Source organism: Amblyraja radiata, chromosome 25 (assembly GCF_010909765.2).
Source record: "Amblyraja radiata isolate CabotCenter1 chromosome 25, sAmbRad1.1.pri, whole genome shotgun sequence".
NCBI lineage: Eukaryota > Metazoa > Chordata > Chondrichthyes > Rajiformes > Rajidae > Amblyraja > Amblyraja radiata.
This window is the reverse complement of record NC_045980.1, coordinates 2,538,713-2,559,707: the sequence shown is the minus strand read 5'-3', so window position 1 is coordinate 2,559,707 and position 20,995 is coordinate 2,538,713. Positions and strand designations below refer to the sequence as shown.

The 20,995-nt window shown below is 44.2% G+C and overlaps 1 protein-coding gene across 2 annotated transcripts in view; it reads left to right on the top strand.

The window, feature by feature from the left end:
• ccdc60 (coiled-coil domain containing 60) overlaps positions 1-20,995 on the top strand; it is a 129,368-nt gene that overhangs the window by 36,211 nt on the left and 72,162 nt on the right. For both annotated transcript variants that reach the window (XM_033043098.1, XM_033043096.1), the window contains exons 4-5: positions 8,949-9,134; positions 18,559-18,711. In XM_033043098.1, coding sequence (XP_032898989.1) covers positions 8,949-9,134; positions 18,559-18,711 — 339 coding nt within the window. The remainder of the gene's footprint in view (positions 1-8,948; positions 9,135-18,558; positions 18,712-20,995) is intronic.

The following is a 20,995-nucleotide window of genomic DNA, read 5'->3' as shown; positions in this document are numbered from 1 at the left end:
GGTCAAGAATGATATCCTGTTCCACCTACTTGTTGGGTTACAATTGCAATATTTGAATGCTCTGGCTTCCTCACAAACTCTCTCAAAGACATGCAGGTTTGTCATTTAGAGTTCAAAGATAGAGCTTAAAAACTTACATGCTCAAGTCCAGCTAAACTTTAGTTTTTCTTTAGAGATACGCCGTGGCCCTTTAGCCACCAGGTCTACTACACCCTAGGGACAAGTTCTTACAGAGGCCAATTAATCTAGACACCTGCATGTCTTTGGTGTGTGGCAGGAAACCGGAGCACCCAGAGAAAACCCACACAGTCACAGGGAGAACGTGCAATCTCTGTACAGACAGCAACCGCAGTCAGGATCGAACCCGGGTCTCTGAGAATGTGAGGCAGCAACTCTACCACTGCGCCACTGTGCCACCTTTCTTGGTTAATTGGCTTCTGTAAATTATCCCTGACTGCTGGTCGGCATAGATTCGGTGATGCTGTTAAAAGTCAAGTTGAGCTTATCTCGGGCACGTCTGCCTTTATTGTCAGTTGGAGCTGAGTTTGAGAGAATGGTTTTGACCAATCACAGGAGACAGATACCTCAGTAATGGTCTTAAACTAGGATTTATTCGGATAAACTAAACTTAGAATTAACAAACTCATCAGGAAGGCTGGCTCCGTCCTGGGGGCGGAGTATGATTCATGGGAGGTTGGTCTTGGAGGGGAGGATGCTCCTCAAACTGTGGAGCATCCTGGACAATACAGCTCACCCCCTCCATGACACACTGGTCAACCTGAGGAGCACCTTCAGCAACAGACTGGTTCCACCAAGATGCAGCACAGAACGCCACAGGAGATCCTTCTTCCCTGTGGCTATCAAACTGTACAACTCCTTTCCCTTCTGTCGTGGGGTAGACTGGGACGGACTCCCATCCCCTCCCCCCCCCCTCGCCTCCCCCCCCCCCCCCCCCCCCCCCCCTCGCCTCCCCCCCCCCCCCCCCCCCCCACCGCTCCCCAATCTTTGCAAATCCACAATCCTTTCCACTTGTCACATTAATTTCCTGTTTCATGTATTTTGTGTTTTAATGACTTGGCAGAACAATTTCTCTCCTGGGATAAACAATGTTCTATTGTATCGTATTGTATTGTAAAGGAAGGTCTGTGCCTTCAGTTTGATAACCATTAGTGTTGCGCTCATTATGCCCTCGTTTAAGGCAGGTGAAGGCAGGTATCAAGCGAGGCCAGATCCCAGTCCCACTCAGCCCCACAGACTCATGTTGTTCCTTCCATTTCCCTCCCCCTTCCTACTTCAGCTACCTGTCTGACGATCCCCCTGATTAAATGTTATCTCTATATACTTTGTTGTTACCTTCTCCTTGCTCACAGCGATCTATTCTATATTTTCCTTTCTCCACATTCCCTTTGATGTCTCATTTTCACGCCTTCCCCTTCCTTATCTCGGTGTCTCCCTCTCCCCCGACTCTCAGTCTGAAGAAGGGTGTCGACCTAAAACGTCACCCATTCCTTCTATCTTGAGATGCTGCCTGTCCCGCTGAGTAACTGCAGCATTTTGTGTCCATCCTCCCATTGAATGACGGCCTTCAGACACTAGTGGTACAATTACTTGCCAACACGATCATTTGCTGCCCTCCCTCCTTCTGAGGGCCTCGTGACTCCCTGATGGCATTAACTCCAGTCGCCAAGGCTTATGTCAGAAGATCCTTCATGAGGATGAAGTAATAGAAATGGTCTGGCCCTGATGGTGTAAAACATGCATGGGGCGACTAGCTGGTTGGTTTACACATGGGATCCAGGGTGAGCTAGTCACTTGGATGTGAAAGTAGTTTGCTTTAAGGTGGCAGAGGAGGGTTATTTTACACATCTATAAGATCACCTACTCTCCAAGGAATAATATCCTACCTGTCCAACCTCTCCCTATAACTCAGTCCCTCAAGTCCTGGCAATTCCTATTTGAAACATATAAGATTATTAAGGGATTGGACATGCTAGAGGCAGGAAACATAACCAGAGGCCACAGTTTAAGAATAAGGGGTAAGCCATGTAGAACGGAGATGAGGAAAAACTTTTTCACCCAGAGAGTTGTGAATCTGTGGAATGCTCTGCCTCAGAAGGCAGTGGAGGCCAATTCTCTGAATGCTTTCAAGAGAGAGTAGATAGAGCTCTTAAGGATAGCGGAGTCAAGGGATATGGGGAGAAGGCAGGAACGGGGTACTGCTTGTGGGTGATCAGCCATGATCACAGTGAATGGCGGTGCTGGCTCGAAGGGCCGAATGGCCTCCTCCTGCACCTATTGTCTATTGTCTATTCTCTATTGTCTATACCTTTATAAATATTTTCTGCACTCAGAAAACGACACCTTTTCCATTGCAGGATGACCTGAACTGAGCACAATACTCCAAATATGGCCTCACCAACATCTTGTACATCTACAAGATGACTGTATGTTGTTTTAGTTTCTATACTCAATGTTCATGTTGATGAAGGCCAACATGTCGAAAGCCTGCTTCCCCACTCTGTTCACCTGTGACTCTATTTTTAGGGAACAAATTATTTATATTCCTATGTCTCTCTGTTGTACAACACTTGTGGAGCAACTCAGTGGTGCAGCGGTAGAGTTGCTGCCTTACAGTACCAGAGACCCGGGTTGGATCTGACCACGGGTGCTGTCTGTACGGAGTTTGTACGTTCTCCCTGTTACCACAAGGACTTTCTTCAATTTACTCCCACACTCCAAAGACGTACAGGTTTGGTAAAAATGCCAAAATTGTCCCTAGTGTGTAGGACAGTCCTAGTGTACGGGGTGATTGCTGGTCAGCGTAGACTTGGTGGGCCGATGGTCCTGTTTCCACGCTGTATCTTGAAAGTCTAAAGTCTAAAACTAAAGGACACCACCGTTCACTGTGAAAGTCGAACCCTGGTTTGACCAAAATTCAACACATACATGTAAATAGAGGGATATGGAATACTATTATCAGGCATGTGGCATTACTACAGTAGGAATGAGCAGGTGCCTGGTGCTATGCTGAACAATTCTAGGACTTCAGCGATACATAGAGCAATTTTCTGAAGCGTTTCTTTAGGAAAGAACTGCAGATACTGGTTTAAATCGAAGGCAGACACAAATTCTGGAGTAACTCAGCGGGACAGGCAGCATCACTTGAGAGAAGGAATGGGTGACGTTTTGGGTTGAGATCATTCCTTCTCTCCAGAATTTTGTGCCTACCTTCAATTTAAACCAGCATCTGCAGTTCTTTCCTAAAGATATTGGAATCCCTATCAAAACATAAAGTGCTGGATCAAATCAATGGGTCAGGCAGCATCTGTGGAGGGAATGGACAGACAATATTTTGGGTTGGTACCCTTCTTCAGTCTGAAAAAGGGTCTCGACCCGAAACATCATATGTCCTTCCTCTGACTGCTGATTTCTTCCAGCACTTTGAGTTTTGTAAGGAATCGATGACTATGACTATGACTAGTTTGAATACATGACTTTTGTGCCAAAGTGGAGAAATTTGCTCAACTCTAGTAATTATGTTTCCACTAACACCATTAACTTAATATTGTAAGCACTGCTCTGTAATACATGAATCAAAGAGGTTGCATAAAAACCATTGACCTGATTTTCTTTTACCATATAAACTCAGCATTAATTATCATTTTACCTTGGCTGTGAATATAATGTTAATTTCCGTAATAATTCTTAATAATTTGCTTAAAAATTCTTTCAGAATACATGACATGCTGGTGACGTGCGAATACTCGTTAGCTCAGGCTGCATGCAAATAATTGTTTTATCAGAGCTGCTGGTGGAACTGGATTTTTAGCAATAAATTCATCATTCAGAATATCATTGAATAAGGTGCTATGGTGTTACAAATGTTGACATTTCTAAATGTTAGGGTGACTGATTAATAAGTATTGGATTGCATTTGCATTGTTTATGAATGCAAGCAGGTTGTTAGAATAGTGCATCTCATCTGTCAATAGTATTTGGAGCTATTTTATTAAAATATATGTTATTCAATAAAAATTCATCTAAAATTATCTAGGGATTGGACAGGCTAGATGCAGGAAACATGTTCCCCATGTTGGGGGAGTCCAGAACCAGGGGCCACAGTTTAAGAATAAGGGGTAGGCCATTTAGAACTGAGATGAGGAAAAACTTTTTCACATAGAGAGTTGTGAATTTGTGGAATTCTCTTCCTCAGAAGACAGTGGAGGCCGATTCACTGGATGCATTCAAAAGAGAGTTAGATAGAGCTCTTAGGGTTAGCGGAATCAAGGGATATGGGGAGAAGGCAGGAACGGGGTACTGATTGTGGATGATCAGCCATGATCACATTGAATGATGGTGCTGGCTCGAAGGGCCGAATGGCCTCCTCTTGCACCTATTGTCTATGTATCTATGTAAACATATAGCAGGTGGACATTAGACTTTAGAGATGCAACATGGAAACTGTACCATTCATTCACCGAGGGACAATTTACACACAAGGGACAATTTACAATTTAATCAAAGACAATTAACCTACGAATCTATATGTCTTTGGAGTATGGGAGTAAATCGGAGCCCCTGGAGAAAACTCACGTGGTCACAGGGAGAACGTGCAAACTCCGTACAGACAGCGCCCGCCGTCAAACACAGGTCTCTGGCGCTGTAAGCAACTCTACCGCTGCGCCACTGTAGAAAATAGTTAAGAACACAAAAGGCATATTGACCATAATTGCAAAAGTATTGAAGATATAAATAGGGAATTTTTGTTACAATAGTGTAAGGTGTTGTTGAGGCCACACCCGGAGTATTGTGCACCATTGTTCGCCCCCAAAGAAAGTATAAGGTGGCAGGAGAAGTAGTCCAAAGGAGATTCAGTAGGCTCATTACTGGACTGAGAGAGTGGCCCCTCTCACTATAAGCTGCCCAGTATTGCCACCAAATAGGTCATGTCTGATTGAGGATGAGTGGTTCGCTTGGGTAAGAATTGCACCGTTCCTAGCAGTAAGATCACTGGCATTCTTCAGGGAATGACTATGTACATGCAGGACAGCGAGGTAAACATTTACTCATCTTAAACCAGTGACGACCCAAGAAAGACTGTCAGCCATAATGGACATGCTCTGTGAGGTGGAATTTATTTCAGGGAGGGATTCCACAATTGGATGCAACTGCTCAACCCCGGCAACAGGAACATTATCCTAACTAATGGGTGCAGACGGGAAACTCCTTATTCAGCCCACTTTCCTGAGGCACTCCCTCACTTTACGCATACCTTTGATGATGAAGAACCTCTCAATCTAAAGAAGGGTCTCGACTCAAAACATCACCCATTCCTTCTCTCCAGAGATGCTGCCTGTCCCACTGAGTTACTCCAGCATTTTCTGTCTATTTTTGGTGTAAACCAATATCTACAGTTCCTTCCTACACACTACATTTAATATTAACTTTAGTTGTTTTTTATTTGATTACCAAATAGAATACGGTGGGTATATGGAGCGAGCTGCCAAAGGAGGTTTAGTTTAGTTTAGAGATACAGCACGGAAACAGGCCCTTCGGCCCACCGGGTCCGTGCTAACAAGCGATCCCCGCACATTAACACTATCCTTCACACACTTGGGATAATTTTACATTTATACCAAGCTAATTAACCTGCAAACCTGTATGTCTTTGGAGTGTGGGGTGAAACTGAAGATCTTGGAGAAAACCCACACGGTCTCAGGGATAACGTACAAACTCCATACAGACAACACCCGTAATCGGATCAGACACGCTGGAGCGCTGCAAGGCAGCAAATCTATCGCTACACCACCGTGCCGCCCTAGATTGTTGCGGCAGGCACTATGACACCATTTGAAATACATTTGGACAGGTACATGGACAGGAAAGGTTTGGAGCCAAACACAGGCAGGCAAGACTAATTTAAATGGGACATCTTGGTCAGCATGGGCAATATGGGCAATATGGGCCAAAGGGCCTGTTTCCATGTTGTATGGCTTTATGAGTCTATGACCAGTGCATTAGAGAAGGAAAGAGAAGTTTTGGTTGACCTCGCACAAGCAGCCTAAAATTGCAACAGTGGTGACTATGGGCATATATATATTTGAGGCTAGTTGGATATTCAGCTCATGTCTGTGTGGGCATCAACTTTCACCTCCCCTCTACCCACAATAAATATCTCAACGACATTGCACAGAGAAGTCACTCTTGAAAGTTAAGAAACAACAAGTTACAAACTTCATTCCATTCTCAGAGGGTTAATATTTTCAGTAATATGCTACCAATGCTTGTGCCAGTGTTACTTGCTTCAGGTCATTGCAACATTTATTGCAGTTACAGCTAGTTTAGCTTATGCATGCAGGAGATGGTTTCCTGAAGATGTACGCTGAAATGACAGAGTTTATTAAATACGGAGCATATACAGTAATTTGGTAGCGTTGTCTTTGATTGCAAGCTTTTAAAATTGATCTTTAACAGTTTTCAATTGAAGTTGCAATAATTATCAGGATTTAAATGTCTAGCCTGAAGCTACCGAGACAGTCATAAGTTCTGCCATGCCTTGAATATAGATTTTTGGCATCTACAGCTCAGACAGAAAATTAGAGCCAAGGATTTATTAGGTGCTGCCACAAATATCTTTAATGACCCTGACTAATCCTGCCATCGTCCTCCTCCTTCGAGGGTGGTCTCTCTGGATTGAGAATGATTGGCTTCTGCTCCGATGTTAGTCTGATAAGGAATATGTGCAAACTTGATACTCTTCCACAGATGGGGCAGGAGGTGAGCGACGGTTGGCCAGGTGGTAAAGTGGCATGCTCCCTCTCTCTCACATACACAGGGCTCCTTTGTGCCCCCTTGGTGTGGCCTTTAGGTTGTCAACACTTTTTTGAGGTCATAGGCCATGGGGACATTGCACTTTTTGAACAAAGCTTTCAACACATCTCTTTCCTTTGTCCACCTGCTAATCACCCATGTGTAGGAAGGAACTGCAGATGCTGGTTTATACCGAAGATAGACACAAAATGCTGGAGTAACTCAGCGGGACAGGCGACATCTCTGCATAGAAGGAATGGGTTGATGTTTCGGATTGAGACCCTTCTTCAGACACATAATCTCCCATGACGGAGCTTGGAATAGTATATCTATTTGAGAGTCTGATGTTATGCGTACAGTTGTCATGGCCTGCCCAGCCCAATGTCAATCTTTTGCTTAGTTTAGTTTAGTTTAGTTTAGTTTATTGTCACGTGTGCCGAGGTACAGTGAAAAGCTTTTGTTGCGTGCTATCAAGCCAGCGGAAAGACAATACATGATTACAATCGAGTCATTCACAATGTACACATAGATGATAAGGGAATAACGTTTAGTGCAAGGTAAAGCCAGTGAAGTCTAATCAAGGATAGTCCGAGGGTCACCAATGAGGGAGATAGTGGTTCAGGACCGCACTCTGGTTGTGGTAGGATGGTTCAGTTGCCTGATAACAGCTGGGAGGAAACTCTCCCTGAATCTGGAGCTGTGTGTTTTCTCACTTCTATACCTCTCGCCCGATGGGAGAGGGGAGAAGAGGGAGTTAATAAAAGCAACAGAAATAATCCAGGAAATTATAGTCCGTTGAGCTTTATATCAGTGGTAGGGAATTTATTGGAGAAGATTCTTGGGGATGGGATTTCCTCGCATCTGGAAAAACATGGATATATTAGGGATAGTCAGCACCGTTTTGCGCAGGAAAAATCCCATCCTAAATATCACATTGCATTCTTGGAGGAAGCGATGTAGATGATTGATGAGGGTGGGGCAATCAATGTTTTAGTATGGACTTTAGTAAAGCATTTGACAAGGTCCATCACGAAGGAATGGTCTAAATGATAAAGTCACATGGAATCCACATTGACTTGGTAAGTTGGATATAAAATGGGCTTGGTCAGGGAAGGGAAGACACAGGGCAGTAGTGGGGGAGTGGGAGCGGACTACACCACCCAACCTTAATGACCAAAGAAACAATGTGTTGAAAAGTAGACAGAACTAAATTAGTCGTATCTGGAGGGAATTGATGGGAATGTGGAGAGAACAGAATTGGATGAATACAGGATTAGTGTAAATGGGTGCTTGTTGGTCACCACAGGCAATGTGAAATACAGAGGGATCTAGGTGTTCCGGTGGAGATAGACTCAGCGGGACAGGCAGCATCTCTGGAGAGAAGGAATGGGTGACATTTTGGGTCAAGACCCTTCTTCAGAGTGAGAGTCGGGGGAGAGGGAGACACAGAGATAAGGAAGGGCGGGGTGTGAAAACGAGATATCAAAAGTGATGTAGCTCAAGGAAAATGTAGAATAGATCATTGCTGGCTCGGAGAAGGTGACACCAAAGCAAACTGAGATAAAAATGTAATTGGGGACTGTCAGACTGGTCGGAGAACTGCAAAGGGGGAGGAATAGAGAGAGAGGGAAAGCAAGGGTTATTTGAAGTTGGAGAAGTCAATATTTACACTGTTGGGGTGTGAGCTGTCCAAGCGAGATATAAGGTGCTGTTCCTTCAATTCACTCTGACAGTGGATAGGCCTAGGAATGAAAGGTCTATGTGGGAATGGGAGGGGGAGTTAAAGTGTGTAGCAACTGGAAGATCAGGTAGGTTTATGCAGAATGTTCTAGTGCATTTATTGTAAAATGTTAGCAGGCAGGTTCACCAAGTAGTAAAAAGGTCAAATGGCATTTTGTTTTTGTGTTGCAAATGGTTTTGAGGTTTGATAGGGAGCCATGGTCATATTGAGTGGCAGGGCAGACACGAGGGGCTATGTTTGCCTCTCTATTTTTGTGTTCTTGTGACCTGTCGCGTGAAGGGCCAGTTTTGGATGCTGTTTCACCCATTGACTGTATAATGCTGGGCTACTTATCTACCTACCACCATGGTGGGACTGTGGCTTTATAGTTACAATATGCCCCATGCTTATTTGGCAGGCAGTTGGTCAACACAGCGAAGCAGGGACAAGGCTTCTTCAAGCGACTACAGAGAGAGGAACAGGAGAATAAAACTGCACAATTGATGGAGCAGAGGAAACTAATGGAGAAGCGTAAAACCGCATGGCAACCTCCAACGCTTTCATCCGATGAGGAGTCTGAGGAAGAGCAGAATGAGGCGATGAGGTAAGTCCTTTCAAACTAGAAGAGGTGTCTGCGGCAGCTTTTACATGTTCCTTTGCTGTACGAATTTCACTACTTCACTCCTATCGTTTTTTCAACTTTTATGAGGAATATTGATTGGCATCTGACTGTGGGGCAATTAGCAAATACCAATCATCAGTTATAATGAGAGAAGCAAAGTTTGTCTGCTTATGTATGTTTTTCAAGTGAATTTAATGTAGGTCATGTTTTATTCTAAAGATGATGATCTATCAATGTGCATGGCATCTACATTACCTAATTTAGTTTAGAGATACAGCACAGAAACAGGCCCTTCGGCCCACCGGGTCCACGCCAACCAGCAACCCCCACACATAAGCACTATCCTACACCCACTAGGGACAATTTTTACATTTTACCAAGCCAATTAACCTGCAAACCTGTACGACTTTGGAGTGTGGGAGGAAACCGAAGATCTCGGAGAAAATCCACGCAGGTCACGGGAACAACGTACAAACTCTGTACAGACAGCACCTGCAATCGGGGTCGAACCCGGCTGCATTCACTGTAAGGCAGCAACTCTATCGCTGTGCCACCGTGAACACCCTTGTTGCAAGTTACCTGGTGGACATGGAATAATACTTGGGTGAAACAGAAAGTGCTGAAGTAACTCAGCGGGTCAGGCAGCATCTCTGGAAGACATGGATAGGTGATGTTTCAGGTTGGGACCCACTTTCATATTGATTGTAGTATGGGTGAGAAAGCTGGGAAAGAGGTGGGGATGTGATAGGTGGGTGCAGGTGAGTGGATTGGAACACCTACACAATGCTCTGGAGTAACCTGCGGAGGTTTCTTCCACAGCGTGTAGCTAACCTGTAATCTCTGTCTACAAGGAGGCCCAGCTTAGTGTACGGATGAGAACACCGTCACTTGCAGGTGATGTCAGATAAGTAGAAAAGTGCAGCACCGTGAAAAGATCGGGGGAGGAATATAGGTGGAAGAAGACAGGGGGGGGGGGGGGGTAAGAGGGGCGGGATAGTGGAAGGATTGGTTGTGGGTGGGGGAGGTTTGGGAGCACAGCTTACTTAAAATTGGAGAATTCAATGTTCATACCGTTGGGTTGCAAGCTACCAAATATGAGTGCTGTTCCTCTAATTTACCTGTGGCCTCACTCTGGCAAACTCTTAGTTGAACGTATCCAATTTATTATTATTTTATTATTAAATCGTTGGGAACATTAGTGGTGCCGGTTTCCGACGGGCACGGTGACGGACGCACCACACATCCCTGGCCTCCATGCAGCTGGCAAGCTCCTCTTTCATCTCTACACGTGCGTCTTCCATCAACGTCTTCAGCGTCGTCTTTGTTGGCCGTCCCGGGTCACGTCTTCCATGGGTGGGTTCCCACAGCACAACCTTGTTTACCAGCATACACATCCCGATTTGTAAATATGTTGTCACTCTTCCATTGCGACAGGATCTAAACCAGGCGTGGGGAACTTGCGGCCTTAAGGCCACATGCAGCCTTCTAGGCCATTAAGTGCAGCCTTTTGAATGAATCCAAATTTTGTAGAACAAATCTTTTTATTATTATTAATATCTTTTTGTTCATCTTTTATTATTTTTATTTTAATCTTAAAATGACCGTCTTTAAAATACTAAAGAGTAAAAGAAGATTCAACAAAATAATCCTCCCCGACTGACGGCCACAATTAAAACATTAGTAAGTCATGAGGGCTATTTTAACAAAATAATGTACATTTTGAAGTATATCTAATTGAAGTATCTTGGATGCGGCTTTATTAGATTCCAGCTAACAATGCGGCATTCCACCGTGAAAAGGTTCCCCATCCCTGATCTAAACCCTGGAAACCATCCTCAACAACACTGTGGAGGCATCTTCACCACAATGACCACAGCGATTCAAGAAAGCGTGCAAAACAAATAAAGCTGGGCAATAAATGCTGCAAGAGTTAAACATCTTATACATCTCCCCACACAGCAACGTCCTACACTTTAACACAACGTTTAAAATTCACAGCTAACTGTTTGTAACGCCTAGTGAAGGAATTTGGATCCTGTATGCTGTTTAATCATATTGAGGGTGTCTCTTCCAAACTGGATCCTTGTTTATATTCCAGGCATGTTCTCGACAGATGACATTTCATTAGCTTCCAGATCATCAATTACTATTATTTTAGCACCACATTTAATTATTGGTTCAGTGGCAACATTCTTCCTCTGAGTCACAAAGTAGCTTCAAGCCAAGATGTGACCGTGTAATCACAGGAAGGATGATCGGCATTGTTTAAGATGCCATCTGTTGCATGAGTGTTTAAATCGAGCCCTGCCTGCCCTTGTAAATTAGTCCACTACACATCCAGCAGATTCTCCTGATTGCCTTCTCATTGTGATGTGATGATAATAACCTTTGTCAGAGCATTATAGAATGATGAAGTATGGAAACAGGCTCTTTGGCCCAACTTGCCCACACCGGCCAACATATCCCAGCTACACTAGTCCCACTTGCCTGCGCTTGGTCCATATCCCTCCAAACCTGTCCTATCCATGTACTTCTCTAACTGTTTCTTAAATGTTGGGATAGTCCTCGCCTCAACCACCTCCTCTGGCAGCTTGTTCCATACACCCACCACCCTTTGTGTTCCTATTAAATCTTTTTCCCTTCACCTTAAACCTATGTCCTCTGGTCCTCGATTCACCTACTCTGGGCAAGAGACTCTGTGCATCTACCTGATCCATTCCTCTCATTATTTCATACACCTCTATAAGATCACCCCTCATCCTCCTGCGCTCCAAGGAATAGGGACCCAGCCTACTCAACCTCTCCCTATAGCTCAGACCCTCTAGTCTTGGCAACATCCTCGTCAATCTTCTCTGGTCTGAAGAAGGGTTTCGGCCCGAAACGTCGCCTATTTCCTTCGCTCCATAGATGCTGCTGCACCCGCTGAGTTCCTCCAGCAATTTTGTGTACCTTCTCTGTACCCTTTCCAGCTTGACAACATATGTGTGAGGTTTATGTTTGGAACCAAGTTATGGTTTGTTGCATGGATATCTGCCTTGTGCACTAGAAAAGGCAGCAGGGGCCAGTCTTCAGTGACGTGTTCAAACTGTTTCACTCGTGATGCCACAGACTTTCCTCAACCACTGATTTATAACCATATAACCATATAACAATTACAGCACGGAAACAGGCCATCTCGGCCCTACAAATCCGTGCCGAACAACTTTTTTCCCTTAGTCCCACCTGCCTGCACTCATATCATAACCCTCCATTCCCTTCTCATCCATATGCCTATCCAATTTATTTTTAAATGATACCAACAAACCTGCCGTCACCACTTCCACTGGAAGCTCATTCCACACCGCTACCACTCTCTGAGTAAAGAAGTTCCCCCTCATGTTACCCCTAAACTTCTGTCCCTTAATTCTGAAGTCATGTCCTCTTGTTTGAATCTTCCCTATTCTCAAAGGGAAAAGCTTGATCACATCAACTCTGTCTATCCCTCTCATCATTTTAAAGACCTCTATCAAGTCCCCCCTTAACCTTCTGCTGACAATGATCACATACCCAACAGCAATAAATACACAGCCAGTAAAAAATCATCACAAATTAATAAACTATTTGTTGCACTTAAGATAGACACATAAAGTTGGAGTAACTCAGCGGGACAGGCATTATCTCTGGAGAAAAGGAATGGGTCATGTTTCAGGTCGAGACCCTTCTTCAGAATGGTTAGGGATTAGGGAAACAAAAGATTTAGACGATGATGTAGAGTAATAAAGAACAATGAACGAACAATATGCAAAAAAAATAACGATGTTACAGGAAATAAGCCATTGTAATCTGTTTGTTGGGTGAAAACAAGAAGCTGGTGCGACTTGGATGGGGGAGGGATAGAGAGACTGGAATGCCGGGGCTACCTGAAGTTAGAGAAATCAATATTCATACAACTGTGCTGTAAGCCGCACAAACAAAATATGAGATGCTCTTTCTGAAATTTGTGTTTAGCCTCACCCTGACAATGGAGGAGACCGAGGACAGAAAGGATGTGTGGGAATGGGAAGGAGAATTAAGGTGTTTAGCAACCGGGAGATCAGGTAGGTCCAGGCGGACTGAGCGAACGTGTTCCGCGATACGATCACCCAATCTGCGTTTGTTATACTTGCTGTGAATCAACAATGATTGCCATTCATTGTTAGTCCATTGGCTTTGAAACAGCTTGGGGTCACTTGGGAATGTGAAAGGAATCATCGTCTCTCTTTTTTTTCTCATTTTCATCACACACCCAGTTTCCTATTTTTATACAGAAAAACACATGTTGCCTTGCACAGAGAGAGGGTAGCAATTTATCCCGTGATAGACACAAAATGCTGGGCAGGCAGCATCTTTGGATACAAGAAATGGGTGACATTTCGGGTCGAGACCCTACTTCAGACTTCTGAGTCTGGGGAGAGGTAGTTACGGAGATAAGGAAGGGTAAGGTGTGAAAACAAGACCTTACACTCCACAGGAAATCAAGGAAATTGTAGAATAGATCGTTGTTAGCTATGAGAATGTAGCAACATAGCAAATAGAGATAAAATGTAAACGGCTGGTCGGAGAATTGGGAAGGGGGAGGGGATGGAGCGAGAGAGGGAAAGGAAAAGATACTTGAAGTTAGAGAAGTCAATATTCATACCTCTGGGGTGTAATCTGCCCAAACAAACAATGAGGTGTTGATCCTGCAATTTGCACTGGGCTTCACTCTGACAATGGAGGAGGCCCTGGACAGAAAGGTCAGATTGGGAATAGGAGGGGGAGTCAAAGTGTTTAGCAACCAGCAGTTGTTACGACAATTTATCCTGTGAATTCAGGTATTCCATTAGCTGGTCTTGCCTGTTTTATGAACCTCACCTTTTAAATTCAAGCCTTAATGTAATTCTCGCTACACCAGCTATATATCTTCCATACAGCAGATTGCTGCGTTTTAATCTGTAAAGCCTCAGATGAATGTGCACCTGAAGTGAATGATGTTATCTGAGCCTCCAGCAAAGTCATCATGGATTATTTTAGAAATGGACATTAAGCTTCTCTCCCACGCTGCACTCAATGTAGACCTACACCAGCGTTCAGTATGTACCCATCGTACATTGAAATACTAAAGACCTTCTAAATCATTTTGACTAAGCCATTTAATTCTACAAAAGATGGTGGGCAGCAGTTTCAGTTTTCATTAAATGCCCTTGTGACAGACTTATTCCTTGTAATAGGTAGATTTTATGCGCAGTCAGTAAAAGTGAGTATTTTTTTTCAATGCTTATGAAGTGGGGTTGCATTCAGATGAAGGTGTCGAGTAGATTAAAAAAAGGCTAAAAAAACCCACAAAATGCTGGGGTAAGTCAACGGGACAGGCAGCATCTCTGGAGAAAAGGAGTGGGTGACGTTTCGATAAAATGTAGTCAGAGACAATAACATTAGTCGGAGAACTGGGAAGGGGGAGGGGAAGGAGAGAGAGGGAAAGCAAGGACTACTTGAAGTTAACGAAGCCAATGTACATACTACTCAAACATTAAATATTGGGATGCTGCCTCCCCCACCCACTAAAACAAATTTCAATTCTTGTTGAATCTTGAGGCCAGCTTAACGTGGCATGGTGCCTTTAGTTTAGTGTTTTAGTTTGGAGATGCAGCGCGAAAACAGGCCCTTTGGCCCACCAAATCTGCACCAACCATTTGTGGAATTCCCTGCCACAGAGGGCAGTGGAGGCCAAGTCACTGGATGGATTTAAGAGAGAGTTAGATAGAGCTCTAGGGGCTAGTGGAATCAAGGGATATGGGGAGAAGGCAGGCACGGGTTATTGATTGGGAACGATCAGCCATGATCACAATGAATGGCGGTGCTGGCTCGAAGGGCCGAATGGCCTCCTCCTGCACCTATTTACTCTGTTTCTGTGTTTCTATGTTTCTAACCAGTATCCCCCCACATTAACACTATCCTATACGCATGGGACAATTTACATTTCACCTACAAACCTGTACGTCTATTCCGGGGTAACATCTGTGGCCGGGTGGTGTTAGAGAAGAACTACGCACTGTCCACGGGCACCCTGGGGAATTTCCGGGACCGTGTGGGTTGAATGCATCCTTGCCAAGGAATACAAGATAGTTGTATAATAGTTTATTGTTTGTAATGTATTATGGTGGTGGCTTCAGTATTGTTTATTGCTGTACTATATATTATTTTAATATTTGAATAAATATTTAAATTTAAAATTTAAACCTGTAAGTCTTTGGATTGTGGGAGGAATCCGATCTCGGAGAAAACCCATGCGGTCATAAAAACTCTGTATAGACAGCACCAAAGTCGGGGTTGAACCCGGGGCTCTGGTACTGTAAGCAGTGTAAGGCAGCCACTCTACCGCTGCACCACTGCTGAAAGCTAAATTAAAATAAACTGCAGGAGTCGTTTTAAGGGACTGCATAAATGCAAAAAAAAAATGCAGTCTTCATATTAAATTGCTGGTCGCAAAATGGACATAAGTACATCTGCGGGCATATGCAATTTCCTGCAGAAACAAGGAACTGCAGATGCTGGTTTACAAAAAAAAGATACAAAGTGCTTTAGTAATTCAACGGATCAGGCAGCATCTCTTGAGAACATTGATAGGTGACATTTCGGGTCAGGACCCTTCTTCATACTGATTGTGGAGGGGGAAGAAAGCGGGAAGAGAGAAGTAACTTAGCAGGTCAGGCAGTGGTTCTGTTCGGTTTCTCCACATTCATCTACAATCAGTCTGAAGAAGGATCCCAGCCCGAAACATCATCTATCCATATTGTCCAGGAATGCTGCTTGACCTGCCGAGTTACTCCAGCATTTAACGTCTTTCTTTTATAAACTAGCATCTGCAGTTCCTCTTTTCTATTTATTGATTTTGGGCATGTGTTCTTTCCACCTGCTCAGTAGAGCAAGTTGTGGTTGGTGACTTGTTTTTCATCGGATAAAGAATTACAATCACCTGCATTTGTTTAAGAGGATATTTTCATTAGGTTGAGGGGATGGTTTGTCTTGGTGGGATAGAATTTATCACCATGATAGAGTGCACAGTGGCTATCATTCAGTAGAAACGAGGGACTGCAGATGCTGGTTTACAAAGAAGGACGCTAAGTGCCGGAGTTACTCAGCAGGTCAGGCAGCATCCGGGGATGTTACATCCAAAAACGACCTAAGATAGACACAAAATGCCTGAGTAACTCAGCGGGGCAGGCTGCATCACCTGAGAGAAGGAATGGGTGACGTTTCGGTTGCGACCCTTCTTCAGTCTACCTGCTGAGTTATTCTCCAGAACCTTGTGTCCTTCTTGATGATCATTCAGTAGTTCTTTGGCTTGTCTCTCAAGTAATGTTTTCATGTCAGTGAACCCGCTGATCAGATAGTTTCACTGAACGCCTCCGCTCAGTCCGTCTTAACCTATCTGATCACCCGGTTACTCAGCACTTCAACTCCCCCTCACATTCCCAATCTGACCTTTCTGTCCTGGGCCTCCATTGTCAGTGAGGCCCAGTGCAAATTGGAGCAACGGGACCTCATATTTCGCTTGGGTAGTTTACACCCCAGTGGTATGAACATTGACTTCTCTAACTTCAGATAGCCCTTGCTTTCTCTCTCCATCCCCTTCCCATTCCCAGTTTTCCCACTACGCCTACATTCTATCTTTGTCCTGCCCCTTCCCTGACATCAGTCTGAAGAAGGGTCTTGACCCAAAAAAGTCGCCCATTCCATCTCGCCAGGGAGATGCTGCCTCACCCGTTGAGTTACTCTAGCATTTTGTGTATATTGCTGATCAGATATATCTTTCAAACCAAAGAATGTTTGCCAAACTGAATCCAAGGCTGACAAATATCAGTTATTATCAGCAGCACCAGGCAATATACATCACCACTTGCAAAACAAACATACTTTAAGTTGTGATTAATGCCAGAGGAACACAAGAATGAGATGCAGGAACAGACCATTCAACCCCTCATGCCTGCTCTGCCATTCAATAAGACCATAGCTCATCTTTCCCTCAGAAACACTTGCCTGCATTAATGCCATATCCTTGTTTCCCTTTACAACAAAACATCTACTGACCTCTCTGTGAGTCAGTTGGGCATCACTGCCCATGGGTAGAAAACTCCAAATATTCTCTACTCTTTGGGTAAAGAAATGTCTTCACATCTCAGTCCTGAATGACCAGATACTCATACTGAGACCGTAACTTCCCCAGCAAAACATTCACTTAACATTACCATAACATTAACTATATACCGACTCTGTCAAGCCCATAAATATTTTGCATCTTAGAGTCATAGAGTGATACAGTGTGGAAACAGGCCCTTCGACCCAACCTGTCCACACCGGCCAACAATGTCCCAGCTTCACTAGACCCACCTGCCCGTGTTTGGCCCATATTCCTCCAAACCTATCCTATCCATGTACCTGTCTAACTGTCTCTTAAATATTGGGATAGTCCCAGCCTCAACTACCTCTTCTGGCAACTTGTTCCATACACCCGCCACCATTTGTGTGAAAAAGTTGCTGCTCAGATTCCTATTAAATCTTTTCCCCTTCACCTTAAACCTACGTCCTCTGATCCTCGATTCACCTACTTTCAGGATTTCCACTAATTCTTCAAAACTCTAGAAATTGTATCCCAGTCTCCTCAATCGACCATCTCGCCATCTCTGGATTTGATCAAGCCAACCTTCACAGCATATAGAAATAACCCATAAGGGTCTCAACCCAGGTCTTGACACGAAACTTCACCTATTTCTTCTCTCCAGAGATATTGTCTGACCCGCTGAGTTACTCCAGCATTTTGTGCCTGTCTGTGGTTTAAACCAGCATCTGCAGTTCGCCCCGACACACACATAGCTGTTTTAATGTTGCTTGTTCTGTCCAGTTGGTGATGCAATACTGTATCAACAAATTTATGGATTTTTTTTTCCTGTATGTAACAAGTTGATAAATCACTACATTAACGTACTGTTGCAGTAAGAAACCTAGCAAGTGTGAAATTAGAAATTATTATTCCATCAAGACCAGTCCTTTGAAAAGTTGAGACACATTCTCATGTAGTTTTTCCAGGCCATGCACAGAATGTCTTTCTGCTCCTCTCAAGACACCCCAACCCCCCTTGAAAAATCCTTAGTAATCCTTCATCTCGTGACCGTGCATATAGAGATTTTTGAAAGGTCTCGGTTCATTCTGGCGGCAATAATGTTTGGGTGAAAAACAATCGTTCTGATGAAGGTGCAAAACACTGGAAATATTCAGCAAATTAGGCAATATCTGTGAAAGGAAAAGCTGAGTTAGCTTTAAAGTTTGTGCTCTGTTATCAACACTTTAGATCCTTGTTCTGAGGGTGAAAGCTTATGATCATCTTTTTGTGTGTTGGTATTTTGTGCAGGTTTTTTAAAACAGAACCAGTGATGTCTACACACTTGAAAGGAATTCAACGACACTCCCAAAATGTGTCCAGCAAAAGAAAAAATGTTTCTGCACGACCTTACACCCCCCTATACTGTAGCTTGGTGTCGTCCAGATTTACAGACAGAGATGTGTGAGTATAATTTCAAATATTTTGACTGGGTCAATAGTTCTATGCTTCGCCGATACCTCCGCTCAGTCTGCAATAACCAACCTGATCTCCCAGTGGCTCAGTACTTCAACTCCCCTTCCCATTTCGAATCCGACATTTCTATCCTGGACCTCCTCCATTGCCAGAGTGAGGACCACTGGAAATTGGAGGAGCAGCGCCTCATATTTCGCTTGGGTAGTTTATACCCCAGCGGCATGAAGATTGACTTCTCCAATTTCCAGTAGCCCTCACTGTCTCCTCCCCTTCTCAGATCTCCCTCAGCCCTCTGGCTCCTCCTATTCCTTTCTTCTTCCTGCCCCTCCCCCCCACCCTACATCAGTCTGAAGAAGGGTTTTGGCCCGAAACGTTGCCTATTTCCTTCGCTCCATAGATGCTGCCTCACCTGCTGAGTTTCTCCAGCACTTTTGTCTACCTAACAATTCTGCATAGCTAATCTATATATTCTGCACCAGTTTTTGTATCCAATATGTTTTCCTTTAAATTGAAGACCAAAGCATTTAGGTGGAGGTCTGTGGCCAATGGAGTTTCACATGGATTGATGCTGAGACTTCTGTTGTTTGTTATTTATATAAGCAACTCGGTTATAAATGTATAGGAAAGAACTTCAGACGCTAGTTTACACCGAAGATAAGGCACAAAATGCTGGAGTAACTCAGCGGGACAGACAGCATCTCTGGAGAGAAGGAATGCGTGACGTTTCGAGTTGAGACCCTTCTTCAGTCTGACGAAGGGTCTCGACCCAAAGTGTCACACATTCCTTCTCTCCAGGGATGCTGCCTGTCCCGCTGAGTTACTCCAGCATTTTGTGTCTATCTTTGGTTGTAAATGTAGATGGGTTGGTTAGTAAGTTTGCAAATGACAGAAAAATCGGTGGGATTACAGATAGTGAAGATGTCAAAGGAGAGAGCAAGATATAGAACAATTGCAGATATGGGTGGAGAAATGGCAAGCAGAGTTTAATCTGATCAAGGATGAGATTGTGCAGTTTAGGAGTTCAAGTGTAAGGGCCAGTTACTGTATACAATTAACGGTAGGACCATTAACAACTTTGATGAATAAGGGGATCTTAGGGTCCATGCCCACAGATCTCTGAAAGTAGCTATAACAAGTAGACAGAGTGGTGAAGAAGGCATATATATTGCATGCCTCCATCAGCTGGGGCATTGAGTATAAGTGGCTTTGGTTAGCCTGATGGCCCTGTCCCACGGTACGAGTTCATTCCAAGAGCTCTCCCGAGTTTGCCCTGATTACTCTGAGATTTACGGTAATGGCCGCTCGTCGGTACTCGGGGCTCACGTGGACATTTTTCAACATGTTGAAAAATCTTCACGAGTCTTCCCGAGCTTACCTGCCGTTAGCGAGTCTTCCCGAGTTACTGCCATTAGCGTTACGAGCCGCTAAGAGACGTCGCCGAGCTCCGACGTACCCACTACGTTCATTCTCCGTGCTTACCACGAGTTTTTTTTTTTTTTTTACTCGGGAGAGCTCTTTGAAAGAACTCGTACCGTGGGACAGGGCCATGAGTTTGTAGTATTGTGGGCAGTTCAGGTCATCACCGCATTTAGAATATTGTAGGTAGACAAAAATGCTGGAGAAACTCAGCGGTGAGGCAACATCTATGGAGTGAAGGAAATTTAGAATATTGTGTTCAGTTCTGGGCACCATGTTACAGGAAATATATTGTCAAGCTTGAAGGGGCTCAGAAAAGATTTACGAGGATGTTGACAGGACTAGAGGGTGTGAGCTATAGGGAGTGGTTAAATAGGCTGGGTCTCTATTCCATGGAGTGCAGGATGATGAGGGGTGATCTTATAGAGGTATACAAAATCATGAGAGGAATAGATCTGGTAGATGCACAGAGTCTCATGCCCAGAGTAGGGGAATCGAGGATCAGAGGACATAGGTTCAAGATGAAGGGGAAAAGATTTAGTAGGTATCCGAGGGGTACCATTTTCACACAGAGGGAGGTGGGTGTATGGAACAAGCTGCCAGAGGAGGTAGTTGAGGCTGAGACTATACCGTCATTTAAGAAGCAGTTGGGCAGGTACATGGATAGGACAGATTTGGAGGGATATGGACCAAGCGCAGGCAGGTGGGACTAGTGTAGCTGGAACATGTTGGCCGGTATGGGTGAGTTGGGCCTAAGGGCCTGTTTCCACACTGTATCACACTATGACTCAATCTCATTACATGAAGGACATGGAGTTTGGGAGAGAGAGCAGAATAGGCTGCCTGGATTAGAGGG